This window comes from Mus musculus, chromosome 3, assembly GCF_000001635.26.
Source record: "Mus musculus strain C57BL/6J chromosome 3, GRCm38.p6 C57BL/6J".
Taxonomy (NCBI): Eukaryota; Metazoa; Chordata; class Mammalia; order Rodentia; family Muridae; genus Mus; species Mus musculus.
This window is the reverse complement of record NC_000069.6, coordinates 138141536-138159821: the sequence shown is the minus strand read 5'-3', so window position 1 is coordinate 138159821 and position 18286 is coordinate 138141536. Positions and strand designations below refer to the sequence as shown.

At 41.0% G+C, this 18286-nt stretch overlaps 2 protein-coding genes across 12 annotated transcripts in view; one reads left to right on the top strand and one right to left on the bottom strand.

Annotated features, from left to right (window-relative positions):
- Positions 1-16374, bottom strand: Trmt10a (tRNA methyltransferase 10A). Of its 7 annotated transcripts, none has more exons than NM_001348197.1 (9): positions 15827-16023; positions 13429-13535; positions 12252-12447; positions 11309-11468; positions 10297-10368; positions 9345-9419; positions 7481-7630; positions 5024-5129; positions 1-3117 (listed from the first exon to the last, which is right to left on the bottom strand). In NM_001348197.1, the coding sequence occupies exons 3-9, from the start codon at positions 12440-12442 to the stop codon at positions 2879-2881; spliced, it is 993 nt and encodes a 330-aa protein (NP_001335126.1). In that variant the 5' UTR covers positions 12443-12447; positions 13429-13535; positions 15827-16023; the 3' UTR covers positions 1-2878. The 7 variants fall into 7 exon arrangements, with proteins under 7 accessions (NP_001335126.1, NP_780598.2, NP_001335125.1 ...); XM_030252349.1 differs by having other exon boundaries at positions 1545-3117; positions 15521-16025; XM_011239983.3 differs by having other exon boundaries at positions 1545-3117; positions 15865-16018.
- Positions 16375-16403: 29 nt separating this feature from the next.
- Positions 16404-18286, top strand: part of Mttp (microsomal triglyceride transfer protein) — a 53564-nt gene continuing 51681 nt past the window's right edge. For 2 of the 5 annotated variants that reach the window (NM_001163457.2, NM_001355051.1), the window contains exon 1: positions 16404-16650. The gene's annotated coding sequence lies outside the window, so the exon portion shown is untranslated. Of the gene's footprint in view, positions 16651-16879; positions 16920-18286 lie in introns of all 5 variants that reach the window. The other 3 variants (NM_001355052.1, XM_006501102.4, XM_006501103.4) reach the window with 3 other exon arrangements.

Genomic DNA, 18286 nt, shown 5'->3' with positions numbered 1-18286 from the left:
TTTGGTCTTTCATGGTTGTGTTTTATTTTAGCATTGTTTTTACTGTTGTAATAAAGCCTTTATGAAATGCTATGCATTTAGTTCTTTGCCCCTGTTCTGGCAGAAAGCAGATTTTTAAAATCTTGTCAAGACTTGTACCCCAAAAGAACAAAAAGTCTGAAGCAGGTTTACTGATATTTTAGAGCTGGCAAGGTCAAGAGAGAAGAGAAACAAGGAGAGGAAGAAAGTCACCAAGTCCCCATTGCCTACCTCACACGCTGCTGACAGGACCAATATGTAACAGTCACATTTAAAATAGGGACACTGAGTTCTAACATACCCAGTGTCACAATACAAGCATAAGAGTACAAGGCTTACGCCTCATCCAATCCCCTGATCTCCCCAGCAACAATCCCGACTCTTGAGGCGACCATCACTGTCTTCTTCACACATATTAAGCTCACGGCGCATGCCCTCGAAATGAGCTAGAAAGAGGGAGAAAGACCTCCATGAGCTAGCTCACTCACTGAGCTCATGGTCTCTGCTGCCATTAATTCAAATCATTGTTACCTATTTTCTCCTTTTCATCTGCTGCTGTACTGGAAAACAAAAAGTTGACAGAAAAAAATACATTAAGGTTAAAAAGAACGTCTTGTGAGCCAGAGGGAGCATGACCCTACCAGGCTTGATTCTGAACTTGCAGCCTCTGACACTGTAGAAAATAAGTTGTGGTTATTTTAGCCCACTAGGTCTGTGGTGTTTTCTTATAGCATGCCCAGGAAATCAACAGAGCTTTTGCAATGAGTGAGCTGAAACCATGTGGCACTTGAAATGATTTCCTTCACTTTTATAGGGTCCTCTCCCATATAAAATGATATGTTTTTGTTAGATACTTTTATGTTACTTCATGACAAAACACCCTGACAAAAGGCCAATAAGGAAGGGAGGGTTATTTTGGTCTAGAGCTCTGAGGAGGTATACAGACCCTCACTGCAGGGGAGGCCTGGCAGTGGGATTGTCAGGTTGGTTTGGATGTCAGGACGTGGTGATCACATTTGCCTGTATAAAGGAAAGAAGACACAAAAAACAGGACTGGCTATAGAGTTGAAAAGCCCACCAGGCAGTGGTGGCTCACACCTTTGATCCCAGCACTTGGGAGGCAGAGGCAGGCGGATCTCTGAGTTCGAGGCCAGCCTGGTCTACAGAGTGAGTTCCAGGACAGCCAGAGATACACAGAGAAACCCTGTCTCAGAAAACCAAAAAAAAAAAAAAAAAAAGAAAGAAAGAAAGAAAGAAAGAAAGAAGGAAAGAAGGAAGGAAGGAAGGAAGGAAGGAAGGAAAGAAAAGAAAGAAAGAGAAAGAAAGAAAGAGAAAGAAAGAAAGAAAGAAAGAAAGAAAGAAAGAAGGAAGAAAGAAAAGCCCACCCTAAGTGACATGCTCCCTCCAGCAAAGCTTCCCCTTTGAAAGGCCCCACAACCTCGAAAACGGCACCATCAGCTGGAGACCAAGTGTCCAAACACACGGGCCCATGGGGTGTACCTCACAAAACCTGAATTTTAGAAAAGTACAGTAACAACATGAACTTTATTCATTTAGAACTATACTGTGACTGTTTACATACTTCATTTATAGACTTTGAAAGAGCTAGCTACAATAGGTAACTAAGAATAAAGCAATAGGCACTGACCACCAACACCAAATGTCATGAGCGTCTGTGTAAGTGAGATGCTAACACAGCGCACACATTGTATCATAAAGAGAAAAGACCAATGAGAGCCCCTGGAGCTCCACTGCACTCGTGCGAAGGGCTTGTGACCTGAATACTACTCTGCAAACTCTCTGCAGAAGCCCAACAGTGCAGTGCCCTCTGCTCTGTCTCCATCGGTTTCCAAACCACTGTTCAATTCCATTTAACGAATTCAAACTAGTGAATTCAACACACCCATTCCGCAAAGAATGCATCAGTCCTGTCATTGTGGATTAAGGCATGAAGGCTAAATGTGATATGGACAGATGTAAACATTATTACATGCTCATTTTCCTACATGCATATGCTATTTACAGAAACATTTATATTAGTTGGAGGCAGATGTATAATATTCACATTAAAAGATAACATTATGGAAATATATGGTATATATATATATGGAAAATATATGAGAAGGATAACTTTTTTGTTTTGTTTTAAACTGAGGTAAAGACAAATTGATCCTTCAAAAAAAGCTTATATAATAATCTAGCCAGCAAAACTTAGCTGTGTAATTGAATAAGTTATTGTCATTACAGGATTTAAGATTATTCTTGTGACTATTTCAGAAGCATAACAAGGTATCACAAGGGAGGCACAGGAATAGACTCCATTGTCCAAAAGGAATGAATTGTAGAGCCCAGCAAACAACTGGTAGTTCTCCTAGAATTAATGTATTTCTTAGACAAAACACCAAAGCTACAGAAAAAAGCATAGCTTCCAAAGTTCAACATTCTAGAAGACACACAGGTCAGTTATGAATATCTGCTCCACCAAATAGACATCGGACTAAAAAGATACAGGTAGGAACTTAAAGAACCAAGCTCAAGGGTCAGAAGACACGTCCTGAAGGATATGCTCCAGTGAGTGACGAACCGAGGCAGACTCGTATTCCACGTCCTCCATGACTGATTTGAGGCTTAAAGCAATTTTGAAATCATATCTTTAAGTCTTCTTACACAAAACCAAACGATCCTTTCTTAGTGTTTAAAGGGTTTTTTTCATTATTATTTAACTCTTAAAACAGATTTAAAATTCCACAACATAGACTAGAGAAAGTTTTCTTGCAGTCTGAGCATTCTGTAAAGCACCGCACTGCCTGGTTTCTCTTAAGCGAGAGGAGGACAGGGGAAGGTTACTGTGGGACGGGGCTCACTGCAGAACCGGGCTGCTCTGCTGGCCCTGCTCGTCTTTCTGTGGTGAGACAGGATTATCCCTGCAACTCTCTCCCTCGCTGGCACTGTCCCATCCTTCTGGCAGGGACTGGTGGTCCTGAGGAGAGCTTTCGCAGGCCTTGTGAGCAGGAACGGCCCCTTTCCGTTGGGGTAAGATTGTAAAGAATGCCTCTTGCCAGTCTCTTGTTTCCAAGAACTCCAGGATAATTTCAAACACTGCAACAAGGGCAAATGCAGACACTTGTTAGTCACAGGCACCACGATGCTGCACACTGGCGTGTAATTCGAGCTGTGCTGTGTGCTCACTTGTCCTAATTACTGCAGTTCTTCCCTCTCTCCTTTTGGCTATCTATCAGGCACAAACAGCCCCATGGCTCTCCAACCCTTGTCCTTTCCAGCTTTTCCTCAGTCAGTTCTCAAGCCCCAGAAACTTCCTAGAGTCAAGTGTGTGTTATAATCAAGAGAGGGCTCCATCATCTTCTTCATCTCTATGTAGTAGCTCATGACTAGGGCGCACACAGCTAACATTCAGTCCGTCTCTTCTATCGTCACTACAAAGAGCCACTGTGAGGAGCTTTTGCCTGCTGTCTGCTCTTGCTTTCATAGTAGTAGAAAGGAAACCAATGCCGTCCCTATGTTCTCCACACTATGGAAGGGCGCTCTAGGTTATTTTCCAGAAAAGGAATTTCCACTAGGTATCAAAGGTTTCAGGAGAAATTTAGTCCTTGAATAATTAATTTCATTTCTTTAACTCCATATAGGATGCTATATAAAAAGTATTTAGGATTACATAAATTATTGTGTACTGTCTAAAATTAATTAATTAAAAGCACCAGAGAGATGGATCAGTGGTTAAGAGGACTGGCTGCTCTTACAGAGGACTGGGGTTCAGTGCCTAATATCCACATGGTTGCTTACAATGCCTGCAACTCCAGTTCCAGGGATATAATTTCCTCTTCTGACCTCCATAGGCACCAGACATGCACCAGGTGCACCTACATACATGCAGGCAAAACACTCATACACAAAACATAAGAATAAATGAATCTCAAAAAACATTAAAGCTCACTGGCTTGGTGGTATATGTCTTTTTTTTTTTTTTCAATAAATGATTATTTCTTTTCTTTGAAGCCTGGATTGGCCTCACACTATTGACCTACTTCCCGAGTCTCCAGAGTGCTGGGGTTAGAAGTATGAGAAAGGCTTGATATAAATTAAGTGGTGGGATAGATCTGTAATCCTAGCGTTTAAGAAGGAGGCAGAGGCAGGTAAGGTTTCTCAGAGTTCAAGAAGTCTAGTCAACACAGTGAAATCCTGTCTCAAAAAATTTTTATCATAATTTAAATAAACAATACTTAAGGCAATCAATTATAACTAACCATACCACAATGTTATTCATGATGGCTGTTAATCTTGAGATTCACCAGAGAAAAACAAATTCTACCATTTGGAGCCAAATTTAAGGCAAGCTTTACTACGTATTAAATACTAAGCAAGAGACGGGCTTTGGTGAGAACCATTCCCTGGAATTTTCCAGCTGAGATTGTTGAATGAAAGACATTTAAGAACACGAGGCTTCATTAAGGAATGAAGACTTTATAAGGACAAACCTATAGGCCACCATACTTTCCCATGAGGCTTTGTTGTTTTCCAAGAACTACAATTCCCAGCATTCCATGATGTTACCTGGTTCCTGGGCAGGTGGAAATTATAGGTTAATTTCGGGCATTAAATAGCAAAAAATAAAATATAATTAAATTTATATTTTATATTATAAAACAAATTAAAATATTCATGGGAGAATGATTATCTCCTTAGAGGGTGGAGTATCACATAGTCACTAAAAATCAATGCCATGGACACTACAATGAAGTGAGAGATAAGTACGCCAGATGAGTAAAGCTGAGAGACTAAAGTCAGAGAAAAAGAGGTGGGAGGGACACACCCTAAAGTGAGTCACAGTTTATAGCTAGCTGTTTTTATCCTTTGTAAATTCTCAAAAATGTCTCAAGTATTCCCTTTTATTTCTAATGAACACATGACTTCTTCCTATTTGTCCAAATCTGAAATGTACCTTCGCAGTGTTCACTTAGGTCCGCTTTAGGGCACCTTAGCAGCTTACCATGGTTAACGGCCAGGACTTTTCGACTGTTCATCTTCACAAAATCTGCAAGAGGGAGCTGTGCATGTTCGATTCCGTAACTGGTTGCTTGTTTAAATGTGAGTCCCTGAAAATAAAGACACTGGGACTTAGGTGTTGTGCAGTCTAGGAAAAAGTAGATCTTTTTCAGAAAGGTCTTCAGTGCAGAAAACATCTCAATAGCCTGTGTTTAAGACGGGTAGGAGCGTTTACAGCCTTTGTTTAAGCACCCCACTGTGAAGGAGTGAAGAGGTAGGAAACTTCTCAGTGGTAGAACAAGGAAATCCCGGTGGGTCTGCTCTCTGATTGTCCCCTTTCTAGTCCCTGCCCCGTTCCTCTCAGTGAAACACTCCATGGGAACTGGAGACGAGCACCACCATCCTTTCTGTCAGGGTAAACTATGTCAGTGTTCTAGGTTATGCAGGATGTGATCCCACACACAGAGGCACCACTACAAGCTGAGTTTCGGCTCCTCAGCGCACGGGAATCCGCCCCTCCAGGACTGGACAACACCAGCTTAGCACAAGTACTTTTTATTTAACATAAAAGGCACTGTTAGCAGGTCAATTTCCAAATACCAGAACCTCTAATACAATCTAGGGGCTGTCTGAAGGAAACCATACCTAAGCAATTCTCAGCCATAGGAGGCTCCCAGACTGTTACGTAAAGGCTCTGAGAGTCCTTCAAATGCACAACCCCGTAAGATCTCAGATACCAATCACTGACTAGTTACAGACGTCACGTCAAAGCCTAGGTGCCACTACTCAGAACCAGGCCACATACGATGGCTCTGCTAAAATCTGCTACAAAAACATTTAAAGGAAATTCAGTTTCAATTATACACTTAGACACAAATATGTCAATGAAATAAAACCCTGAGTGAAGAGTATTTCATTTTTTTTCTTACATTTTATTTTTCCCTTTCTACCAACTTACTGTTAGATAAGGATTTTATATTTTCTCAAACTTGAAATGCTGGAAATCTGTGTCTATCCCAGATAAAAAGACTGTCCAGGAAATGTAAGCTGAATTTCTCAACAAGTACTTTTCCTATGTAGGGGCAAAATATTAGAGGAGCCAGGGGCTTTTTGAATAGGAATAGTTTATTAGAGAAACAGATACAACTTAAACAGAGAATCTGCTTGTATGTATATTATAAATCAGAATTTCCCACTGACAAGAGAAAGGCTAATGACCATTCTGACAAGGCCCCTGGGATATTCTAGATTTGTTTACCCAATGCCTAGCCACACCTGCCAACTTCAAATTTATAATTAAAAAAAAAAAATCCAGTTTCTCAGCCATATTACACCTAGGAGCTCCCCAGCCATGCAGTCACCACTGGACAGGCAGATGTGACCATGTGTGACATGGGAGGAATTCTCCATACACACTGCTGCTGAAGTGTACAATTACTTCATATACTATGCTGATCTTCACTTAGGAAAAATACATTTTCTTTAGAAAACTGAGATGAATTGAGCATGTTGCAAAGTACATAATAATGTACTCTTTAGAAAGTAACTTCTTATCTATATAAAAACATGAGGCGAGAAAAGAAAACTAGGTGAGAAAAAAATGATTTGAGAAATCATATATTTAAAAACTAGTATAGGAGAGATGAATCTGTAGTTAGTAAACTACTCTTCCAGAGGACCCACATGTGTAGGAAGCCATTCCAGACTGTAAACAGGTCAGCTGGATGGAAATCTGTTCCAGGTAGTAAACAAGCCCATGCTTGGTGGATGGCCCGCCCTTAATCCCTGATTGGCTGAGCAAGCCTGCCTGGTGAGGTGATGTGACCTGTGGTGATTGGTGGGGGCGTGGTTGTAGCTGGAGTGAAAAACACTTGTAACTAGAGAGGCTGGGGGATAAGAAGAAAGAAGTTGCCTGAGTAAACTGCTTTAAGAAGAACCTGTGGTTGCGTCTTTCTTGCTGGTCAAGTGGGACGCAACACACATGGTGGCTCACAACTGTCTGTAATTCCAGTTCCAGAGGATCTGACAGTATTTCCTGACCTTCAAGGACATCAGACAAGCACTAGAGCAGACATACATGCAGGCAAAACACTCATACACATCAAAATTAACTATTTTAAAAATTACTATCAACTTCAGTGGCTCAGCAATCCAAGTATCAGAGCTTCCAGCAACACAGCACAGCTTAACCATGCAGACCCTGCAGCTATCTGGTCATTTCTAATAATCCACTTTGCTACCTGTCACCGTTGACTTTAGGTGTAATCTCTTTGTTCCTCAGACCCCGCAACGCTGAAATGTAGACAATAACTGCAGTGACCTCCCTGAGCTGTAGGAGGGTCAGGTAAGTTAAGGTGAACCCTTTGCTTAGCTTAGGTCACCACCACATCACTAGGCACTCAAGAAAGACCGTTCACTCTTAGGATTTTGTCAGGTTCTAGGGAGGAGCAAAGCACAGTACCTTGTGATGGTTGTGGTCCACTAGCCCTCCAATCACGTAGGCCTTTGACTCATCTAAGTCCTTCAGTACATTAGGTGAGTCTGACGTCAGATAAACCAGGTCTTCTTTTTTTATGAGTTCACTATAGTGCTCTGACTTGATGTGAATATCCTTCAACAACAAAAGGTGAGAGAGTGTATCATTAGCAGGGCCCTGAAAGCTGGCTGATGTCCTCTTTCCTCAAAACAAACTTGTCCCAAACACCTGCTATCAAGCTTGAGAGGCTGCTGCTAGAGTAGTAACGCAAAACCCATAACCCGCTCCTTACCTCATATTCTACCAACCTCACTCCCTCGGCTGGGGCCCAGTTCCTAATCTAATCCCGCACACTAATGGCAGGCCGAGTCTCTACAACCTCACTTGGATTCCCTAGCCTTTCCTATAGGGTCAACTCCAACTCCTCAACTCAGGATTGAATACGGTATCAGTCTACCTTTCTGACATAACCTCTATTCTAAATATAAAAATAAAAATGCATTTTCCTGCCTTCTTCATCACACTGTTTTCCAGACAAGAAATGTCTTTTCCAATTATGGATCCCATGTGACCATCAAAAGGAAACTGTGTCAATTTAATTAATAGAATGTGTCTGTTTCTACAAGGAGACACATCTGAAAGCTTCTTTGCCAAAACTGTCAGTTCAGAGACACAGGAGTGAGTAAGAGCTGTAAGATTTTTCAAGTCACACTAACTGCCTGAATGATATGTTTCCAGACTCTGACTCTTATACAATAATCTTCAAGAAAATCAAATAAAGCAGACACTTAGATAATACAATTACTTTTCTGAAAAAGAATATGCTATAAATCTGACTCTTATAATTAATAACGGCCTCGAGAAGGATGTGAGTAGCTCAAAGCCAGTGAGTCTGTATTTCTCTAGAAACCCAAGGATATAAACAAGCTTGGAAAGACACAAACTGCATGGTATGCTTGTCTAACACATTTGTTAGTTCTTAGAAAGAGACCCGAATCTGAAGACTTGCTAAGGATGCTTTGCTTCAAATGTATGCACACAGGCTCTTAATGTATGCAGCGAGTAGATTAGTAGGCACTAGTGGGGAAAGCTGGACACTGTGGGAACTGAACACAAACAGTAAACAACACAGACAGGCATAATACAGCTGTCCACTGAACACGAGTCCTGTGCCAAGCCGGCCACATCTATGTCTAGCTAAGCTGGCCGTATCTGTACATAGCCAAATTGGCCACATCTGCACATAGGCAAGGTGGTCACACTGGCACTGAGCCAAGCTGAGTGCATCTCTACATATACCTAGAACACAGAAATTTTATCTCATAAATACATTTGAAATCTGCTAGAAGCTGCACTAAAAAAGTAAAAATTAAACAAATGACCTTCAGTATCTTTTACCATAATATACCCATGTTATAGCCCCACCCCTTTTAAGTCAGCATATATCTCACATTTACAACCTATGTCAACTCACAATCCAGATTTTCACATCTCAGGAACGTACAACCATGTTCAGCTAGTGGTCACAGAATGGATAGTATGGATTTAGAAGAAACAAATGTACAGAGTTTCAAATTTTAGAGTGAGTTTGAAGCAAAAGGCTTCAAAGACTTATCAAGGCGTTTAGAGACTTCTTTTTTAAACAAGTGGCTTAAGACAGCAGATAAGACTTATGAGAGGAAATACAAATGAACAGACATGCCGGTCTCTTCTTTAGCTTCTATCCTTGTAACTTTAGACATAGTATAGTGATATGCAGAGTTTTGTAGCACACCAAGACCCACCAGAGCTTAGGTCAGAAACAAAGGCCCTTAGAAGCTTAGAAGAATGTGGCCCGTCTGTCTCCTACCTTCCAGTTGACCCATCCTTGGTCGTTCTCATCCATGTTCTTCTTCAGTTGACCTCCATGGCTTGTCAAGTAAAACTGATGAGCAATTGGTAAGCAGAGAAAAAGGAGAAATCTGGTCAGTTAAGTTCACTATTTTATCCCCTCAGCACCAGGGAAACACAAAGAAGTTTTCACTGAGCTAGAAAAGAAGAACTGTGATATACTCTGGGCGCCTGACTCATCGGGAGAAAGGGCCCGTGTTAAGGTGGCTCATCAGGTATGACCTGTCTCTGTCTGCCACTGATGGGCACCCTGCAGACTCCCTGGTTTTCACCAAGCTCTCATCCACCTCCCTGGGAAAGCTGTTTAACTGTCACTATTATTCTTGCTGCTGCTGAGCCTTCCCTGACATCTCCTCTATAGCTCAACCAAGGAAGTTAAGGGCCTCGGTAGAATTTTTAAAAAGATGCAAAGAATGTCACAAAGGTAGGGTATAAAATTATATAAGCGCTCAGTTCCACGTTGCTTCCACTTGGTCAACATCCACGGGAGTTCCTGGCTCTCCACGTCATGAGGTGGCGTTCAGAGCAGCAGTTGGCTAGCGTCTACACTCGATCTCTAAGTTAAACCCTTCCTTCTCAGAAATGTCAGTGGCTCAAAGGAAATGTAAACCAGACACGTCTAAGAGGGCCTGTGGTACAAACAGGCAGTGGCAGCCTACTTCCCCTCTCTCCCCACTTCCCACAGTGGAAGGAGTCAAAGCTGAGAACTGGTGTGAAAATGTGCACATATCCTAAAACAAAGACATGCAACACTGCACAGTGGGGTGTGAGACTGGAGAGGGGGAGTCTGGGAGCACACTCATGTCCAACATAGTCCTGTAGAAAGGTCATCAAACAAGCATGCAGGAGCCTAAGACCGTCAGGGGTGGGCCGCTGGGGCGAAGGGAAAGGAGCCTGCAACCCACACACACCTGCACTGGATGAGAGGCTCGGCGGTTTTCTGCATAACATCGTTGAATCTGTTTATGAAGTTTCTTAATATCCTATAAAATAGCATAATTTTAACAAAAGAGAGTTATCAAAAGCATCTGAGGCCTTCTATGGTATTACAGGAACAGAGTAAGCAGAAGAGATGGTCAGGCAGGCAAAAGTCTTTTTTTTTTTTTAATGTAACGCCGTTGTGATAAGTTTCATTTGATTTTCCTGAACACTAACCAAACGACACATATAAAGACAACACTCCATAATTCACCCGTCCTGTTAAAGTTTTTATTCAAAATGCTAGTTATGCTGGTTTAACAGACAACAACAAAAAAACTTTCTTTAGAATCATGCTATTTCCACATTTACCCGAGTGGCACTGGTAAAATGCCAGATTTAAAACTCTGTGTGTGTGTGTGTGAGTGTGTGTGTGTACCTGGATATACGTATGTACACCATGTTCATGCAGTGCCAGTGGAGGCCAGAAGAGGGGGTCAGATGCCCTGAAACTGGAGTTATAGATGTTTGTGAGTCACTGTGTCACACTGGGGACCAATCCTGAGTCCTCTGCAAGACCAAAAAGTCTTAACTTGAGTTCCATCTCTCCAGCCATGCTACAGACTTTTTTTTAATTTGAGATAGGATCTGACTAAGTAGTGCAGGTTTGCTTTAAATGTACTATATCCTAGGTTGGCCTAAATCTCTGAGATCCCTCTGCCTCAGTCATCTAAGTGGTAGGATTACAGACATATGCCATCGTGCAACTCCGTAATCTTTATAACCAATATGTGATCACTGGGCTCTATTACCTAACTGTGGAGGAAATGTCTATCTACACATATATAAACATATACATGAATATGCTATACATATCAAAGCAGTTCATTTAGGAGTAATAGAGTTTGAAAAATTTACGATGTAGTCTAGTATATAAACACTGTAATATTACTCAAGAAAATAAAAGTGGCTTAACCTAGTTCACACACAGGGACCTCATGATACCTTTAACACCATCAAGTCATCAAAGCTACAGTCGATGACCAGGCGGAGGCTGCTGCGAGCAACATCTCTCCGAACGCGCTTCCTGTCGTTGCCATCTGAGTTGGACTCCAGCTGGCGTCGTTCTAATTTCTTTCTCTTCCGTTTTTCTTTTCGTTTCTCCCTAAAATATCAAATGACATTTTTTTTCATTATCTGTATATTTAGACATTCACAAAACTTCTAATTAAACAAAAAATTACATTTTAAAATAGTCATGGCTGTGACATCTCTCTTCTGTGAGGGAAAAGGGTCAGACCTTAGTAACGTGATTTACTCCATACAATATCTTCACACATGAAGAGAAGGACTTTGCAGAGCTAATAGAGCTTTCTTTAATGTATAACTGCAGTATTCGATAGTTTCATCACTAGTATCATATAGGACTAAGAGATTTATAAAGATGATTTATAAAGAATTTATTCACAACTCATCCACTAAACGATTTTCTAGTTCAATATCATAGGGAATACTAAAAAGAATATTTGACTAAATTTACTAAAGAACAGAAACAAAAGTCCAAGTTTTTCTAATCTCTTATAAATGTTGGCATTAGACAATGGCTATGAGAAATGCTTTCATGAAATCCTGTCTTAGGCACACCCATGTCAGGCCAAAGCTGGCTTTCCTGCGTGGCTGCTTTACTTAGATCTAGGACACCCATACCAGAGCCCATCCTAGCAGGTTTGCGCTCCTCAGGCAGTCTGAGGAGAAAAAAGGGGCGGAGTCTAAGTTCATTAGTATTGCAAAAAGCAAAGTAACAATTCGGAAGGCATATGGTTTTAATTATAGCTAAGAACATGCATATCCTTATTTTTCATGACTTCTGTTTCAGGACAGACAGCTTTTAACAGGACCTGAAGCCCCATTTCTCAGTAAAACAGCAGTGCATGCTCTGTGTACGCACTTGCGCTGTTCACGTTGCTCTTCCCACTGTTTTTGTTTCATCAGCTTCTTCAGTTGCCGTTTAGATATTGGCTCAGCCCCTGCATCCACTCTAGGCTCCTGTCTCTCCTCTTCACCGTCACTCGTACCCAGCTTTTCCTCCACATTAGTAGACTCGATGGATGCTGGCAGCATTTCAGATGACATATTCATTGTCTCTGAAAAATTTGAAAAGCAAAAATTTTTTTACACGAACTGGCAACTTACAAAGTAAAATTACCCAAATGGCCAAATGGCCAATAGAGATCACTACATGCTAAGCACTATCATTGATAAAAATGCACATTAGATAGTTAGATTTCATTTATTGGCAAAGATCTTTAACTCTCACTTGACATGAATTAAATACCATTCATTGACTGTCCTGGAAGGACTGAAGAAATAGAGTGTTTACATATACTATAGACGGTCTTCATGTTCTTTCCAGCGTGCAAATGTTTTGAGAGTTATAAAAGCACCAACACTAGTTAGCTTCCGCTGTCAAGGTGACATCGACCAAGACCAGAGTTATGTGAGAAAGGCTCAATTGGGGATTGGGGGGTGGGTAACAACACTGGCTCTGCCCAGATGGCCTGTGGCCATGTCTGTGAGGAGGAGCTGTCCTTATTAGTGTGGGCAGTGCCATCCCTAGGCTGGTGGTCCTGGTCACTAAGCATGAGCGATGGAGCAAGCGGAAAGGCAGACGCCATGGTCTCTGCTTTGCCCTGACTGCCCTCAGTGATGAACTGTGGTCTAGAAGCATCAGCCAGATACCATTCCTTTAACTTGCTTTTGGCCATGGTGTTTTATCACAGCCTCAGAGAACTGAACTACTGTAGATACTTTCTTACCTAGCAATGGTTTCTTAGAATAAATTCCTGTAAGCGAGTCAGAAATGTACAGTAAAGGCTGCATCATAATTTATTCATCCTAACATTTTTAACTGTAAAAAGTGAGAACTTATTTGAGTGTCAGCATAGAGAGTAAACCAATGGTTCTTCTATAATATAGGTTAGTTACTCATGCTAAGCAGCCAGGAAAAATGGTATTTCCAAAATTACTTACTGATGAGAGGTAACAGTTACATTTTAAATCTGAGAGACAATGCAAATACTAATATTCCTTTTATATTATTTATTAAAGCACATATTCACACATACCTTCCACTTCTGTTCATGGGTATCTGGATTTTCTAACTTGAATGATACAAGTTTTCTTTCTCTCTCTAATAAATGTCACTATATATCTGTAAATGCTTTAGCTATGGCTATAAACAAAATATAAAAATTGATTCTGTAATCAGTCCGCAAAATTCTTAGCATTGACCGAAATCAATCTTCATTTAAATCCAACCACACACATTTTTATCCATAACAGCTAGAACTCAACTTGCTGACTGGGGGAAGGCGAACTACACTGAAATATCTTTTCTCTTTAATATGTTCTTAATAACAAGGCTTACAAGTGTTTGCCTACTTGTCCCTGCCTCAGACAAAGCATAATCTGCTAAATAGCATGTGGCCTTAAGAAACATTCTGAGATTCTTCATTCTTACAGAGCTAGCTAGTTAATCTAAGCAAACAAACGATAATCTAAGCCAAAACAAAAACAAACAACAACACAATTACTCTTCGAGATGTAATAATGAGGACAACACTTTTGCAGAACTTAAACAATAGCTTTACTCTATGCTTCTCGATTTCTTTGAAAGTGCAGTGTCACGTTACTTGAAACTCAGTTGACTTATTCCAAACTGAGAGGATAACTGAGTAGATAAGGGATTTCATAGGAGTCTAAAAGAAAATGAAGAGAGTAATTTCAAAGTTACTAACTCCTCTGGTCTCTAGTACTAAATTCCTATGAAAAAAAGCATCTCAAACAAATCTAGCAGAGAGAATATACTGATTAAAGGGATGAAATTGTGTATTATTACTCAAACCCAGATCCAACACCAAAACTTCCCAGTAACCTAAAACCCTGAGGATGGGGGAATTCTGAAGGGAGAGTGCTACTGCACACTGTTGACAGATGGCTCTAAAGGCATTAAATAAAACTCAAAAATGTATATGCCCAAAGGCATGAATAGTGGAAAAAACAAGACTCAGTAATGCAAACTTAAAAGCAAAATTGAAATTAACAGGAAAACATTTTATGAAACATATTTTCAAGAGAGCACAGCTCTGAAACTTGAAACTCAGTTGACTTATTCCAAACCGAGAGGATAACTTGAGTAGATATGGGATTTCATAGAATTCTAAAAGAAAACGAAGAGAGTAATTTCAAAGTTACTAACTCCTCTGGTCTCTAGTACTAAATTCCTATGAAACAAAGCAATATTTATCCGTGGCAATACTTTTCAGTAGTTTCTCTATGTTCAAAATTTTGAAGTGTTGAGCTGCCTTAACTGTGAGAATTACAAAAGCCGTGTTTTACAGCTCTCTGACACCAGGGGGAGCCTTTGTCTTTCACATCTAAAATGTCTCCAGTTAAATTTAACTTGACCTATCACAGAATAGTAACATCTTTGAGCAGCCTATCGTGAGCTTGTCCTAACATTAATGTGTTTTATCAATTCTTGAAACACTGTACTGGGTGTTTCCTAAGCTTTGATTAAATAAGCCAGACTACTGAACAACACATGAAATATGTTTCATTTTATAAAATACATGAATGCAGATAAAATACTAGCTGGCTGTCTTGTTTTGTCTAGACTTCACCAAGATAGCTTCCGCTCCGACTGTCTACTAAGTAATAGAGTAAGAATTTGATGCATTATGTAAAACACGGCACTTTTGAACACACGGCTTTAGTTTGGGTCACGAGGTGAATCTCTATGGCAGCGAGTCTGAGGCTTCTCCCAGACCAGCAGTGATGCTTAAAGCACATTTTAATCCACTAATCCAAGTCTAACAAGTATTTAAGAACATTTTACAGAAAGATAAAACAACTCTGAGACTTTACTTTAGCATATCTTAAAAAGAAAAAACCTGGATGGTTAATTCTTGGATATAAGTTATCAGACAGGATTACAAAACTCAAAACTGAGTAATACTGACAAAGACTATCTGGTGTGGGGAAGAGCATACGTCACTTAATGCCAAAGACAAAAACCCGGCTGTTATCAAATCGACTAAAACGGCCCTCGTAGTCTTTAAGCTTTCTTTTCGGTAACTCTAAAATCAATACATGCCTACTTCAGGGTATTTTTATGTTATTTTATTTTTTTTTATTTTTAAACGCGTTGGTCTGTACCGCAGTAGCAATAGCCCTTTGTTCAGTTGTCAAAGTCCCTTTGGCTTGAGTTCTGGCTTGGGAGGGAATCTCAGGAGAGCTTTTTTTTTTTTTTTTTTTTAAATGAGTAATTTTACATCTCCGGACACGCAACCACATTTTAAACACAAAATATTTCAGTGGCAACCGGTAACGCGTCCATCTTAACCTCATCCTCAGCTGACCACGAGGCCGAGCCGCCTGGGCAGCAACTGCCCCTCGGCGCCCTTACATGCGACGGCCTGACCCAGGGAAGGAAAAAGAGGAAAAGAAGGGAAAACGGCTCGCCTGCCCTCTAGGCGCAACGCAGCGTTGCGACAAGCTACCCTGAGACTCCACATGGCTCCTTTCTGCCACACTTCCGGTAGGGACTCTCCTAAACAACAGAAACCCGGAGCGCACACCGCGGCGACAACCGGGCGCGCGCACGCCCCGAGCGGGGCCCTGCGCCCGCGAACGAACCGCAGCTGACCAATCACGACTCTGGAAGACGGCACGTGAGTGGCGAGGGGCGTGGAAAACGCACACCTGACGCCACTTCCTCCGCAAACCGGCAACTACTTCCCAGGCCCTCACCCTCTACTCCGGAAGCCTTGGTTGCAGCGGAGGCTAGGGTAGCTCACGCTCCTTTGGCATCCGAAAGGATACCAACGGGCAGGGGCACGACAGCCGCAGTGCCATATTTACCGTGCCGCGGGGCCGGTGGGGAACGCCGGGGTGCGGTTAGAAAGCCTTTCTGAAGTGTTCTCGGCTCCACGCGGTCGTCCTCCTTCAGAAACTTCAACTCCCAGAGGCAGAGGCGGTGGTTGCGCGCCCGGTTACGGCACTTACGGCTTACGTCATCGGACTGCGCTAACTCCAAACCGGAGAAAGAGGAGGAGCCTGTAGGGGGCGGGGTCTGGGCCTGGGTTTTGCGGGAATGGTTAGTGGCTACCGCGAGGCGTTTTTCCCGGTCAAGCGTTGCATTTCTACCCACAGGCCTGTGTAAGCTCGGGTCTCGAGGCGAAGATCGCCCCACTGAAAGAAATTGAAATGCGAAACAGACGAAATGCTCTTATTTTTTTCTGCGTTGAGAGGATGATCTAGTATTGCCCAACGTACTTCTAATTTATGTAAGAAAGTTACCAATGGTCTTTCATAAGTGAAAAAATTGTAAACTGAAATTTTTAATAGAAATTCATCGAACTTAGGAATTTTAAAGTTTTCTTTTTATGTCCTTAGTAAAACATAATACTTTACAGTCCATCCTTTGAGGTTTTGTTTATGCTGTTTTGCAAAACACTAGTGATATTTCATCGTTTGTAAATACTTGACCTTATATAATCTTTTTGCTAAATATAGACCAAGTCAACCGAGGGAAAAAGAAAAACCAAACAGTTGGGTAGGTTGGTCTTTTTGTAGTTGTTTTGTTTTAATTTGGCTTTTCTGATGGATGAATCTGTAGAATTTGCAGATAAAAAACTATTTTTCAAATAAAGACCCATCATTAGATTTTTCTTGTTGCTTGACCTTTTGAACTTGTTACAGGCTCTTAAATGAACTGAATCGTCTCTGAATTTAGTGTGTGGGGGAGATCTTTTTTAAACTCTGTTTTTATTTGGAAAAAGATGTGGATCACATGCTCTGTGTTGTGGATCTCTCAAATCTTAGAGATTTCTGTTAACTGAACATTGGCAGTAAAATGTGAATCCACTTATGAGCTGTTAGTAGGGCATCTTTTTTCGGCTGCCTCCGTATCAGGGCAGAGAGTAGCTGAGGGAGGGTTAGTAACTGGATATGGAGCCCTTCACATGTAGGTCATTAAATTCAGGCTGGCAGAGTGGTGTGCCAGATCTTTCAGCAGCTGTTCTGTTGCCCTTATGGGATCTGTCTTTAAAATAACGGTACAGTTTTAGAGGTAATGCCTAGCATCCTTGATATCTAAAAGAGTTTTTAAGTTAGGAGAAAAATCCTCATTTTTATGATGTGACCAAATTTGACTTGGTTATTTGATCTCATGGTTGCAGAATCAATCCAAAGTATGAAAAAAAAAAAAAAAAAAAGGTACGAGTAAAAACTGCAGTTTAGCCAAAGAAGCATATAAAAGTTTAAGATAAAGTCCTGTGATGTAAGGAAGTCATTGATTTATAAAACTCAGGCTTGTTTAACACAGTTGACAGTTCATTGTCTTTGGCTTAGGATTTTGTACAGCAATGACTAAATGATTGTCTCCATCAAAGAAGTAGAGGATCCAGAAGTGAATACATACTTAAGATGCCTGTAGATAGAAAGGAAGACATGAATGTTTCTTGAGCACATAGTGTCGGAGATTTTGTAATTTTGCTCCATCTTGGAAAGTAAACATTTTTTTAAATGAAGAATTTCAAAGCTGGGGGCAGTGAAAGCAAAGAGCCAAACGTGAAGGTTTTACACATTGATGAGCAGTGGTGGAGTAAGGAAGAAGGGCTCTACCCAGCTTTCTAATGTGAACAGTGGTAGAAATATAATTCTATTAATTGGGTAATTTAGAGAATACTAGAAGAAAACTGGATTTTAAGCAAACATAGCAAGCTTGGATTTGAATATCTGCGGAGTCTGGGGAGTCTGCCTAAGTATGGATGGGCTTAGGAGTCGCTGTGCTGCGAAATGAGTTAGACACAGGTTTGGGTTTAGGGGATAAAGCAGCAGTTATCAGGAAGAAGAGTGAAGTAACGTGTAAGATAAACACACGAGAGAGTAAATGTGTAACCTACGAACCGTATATTATTT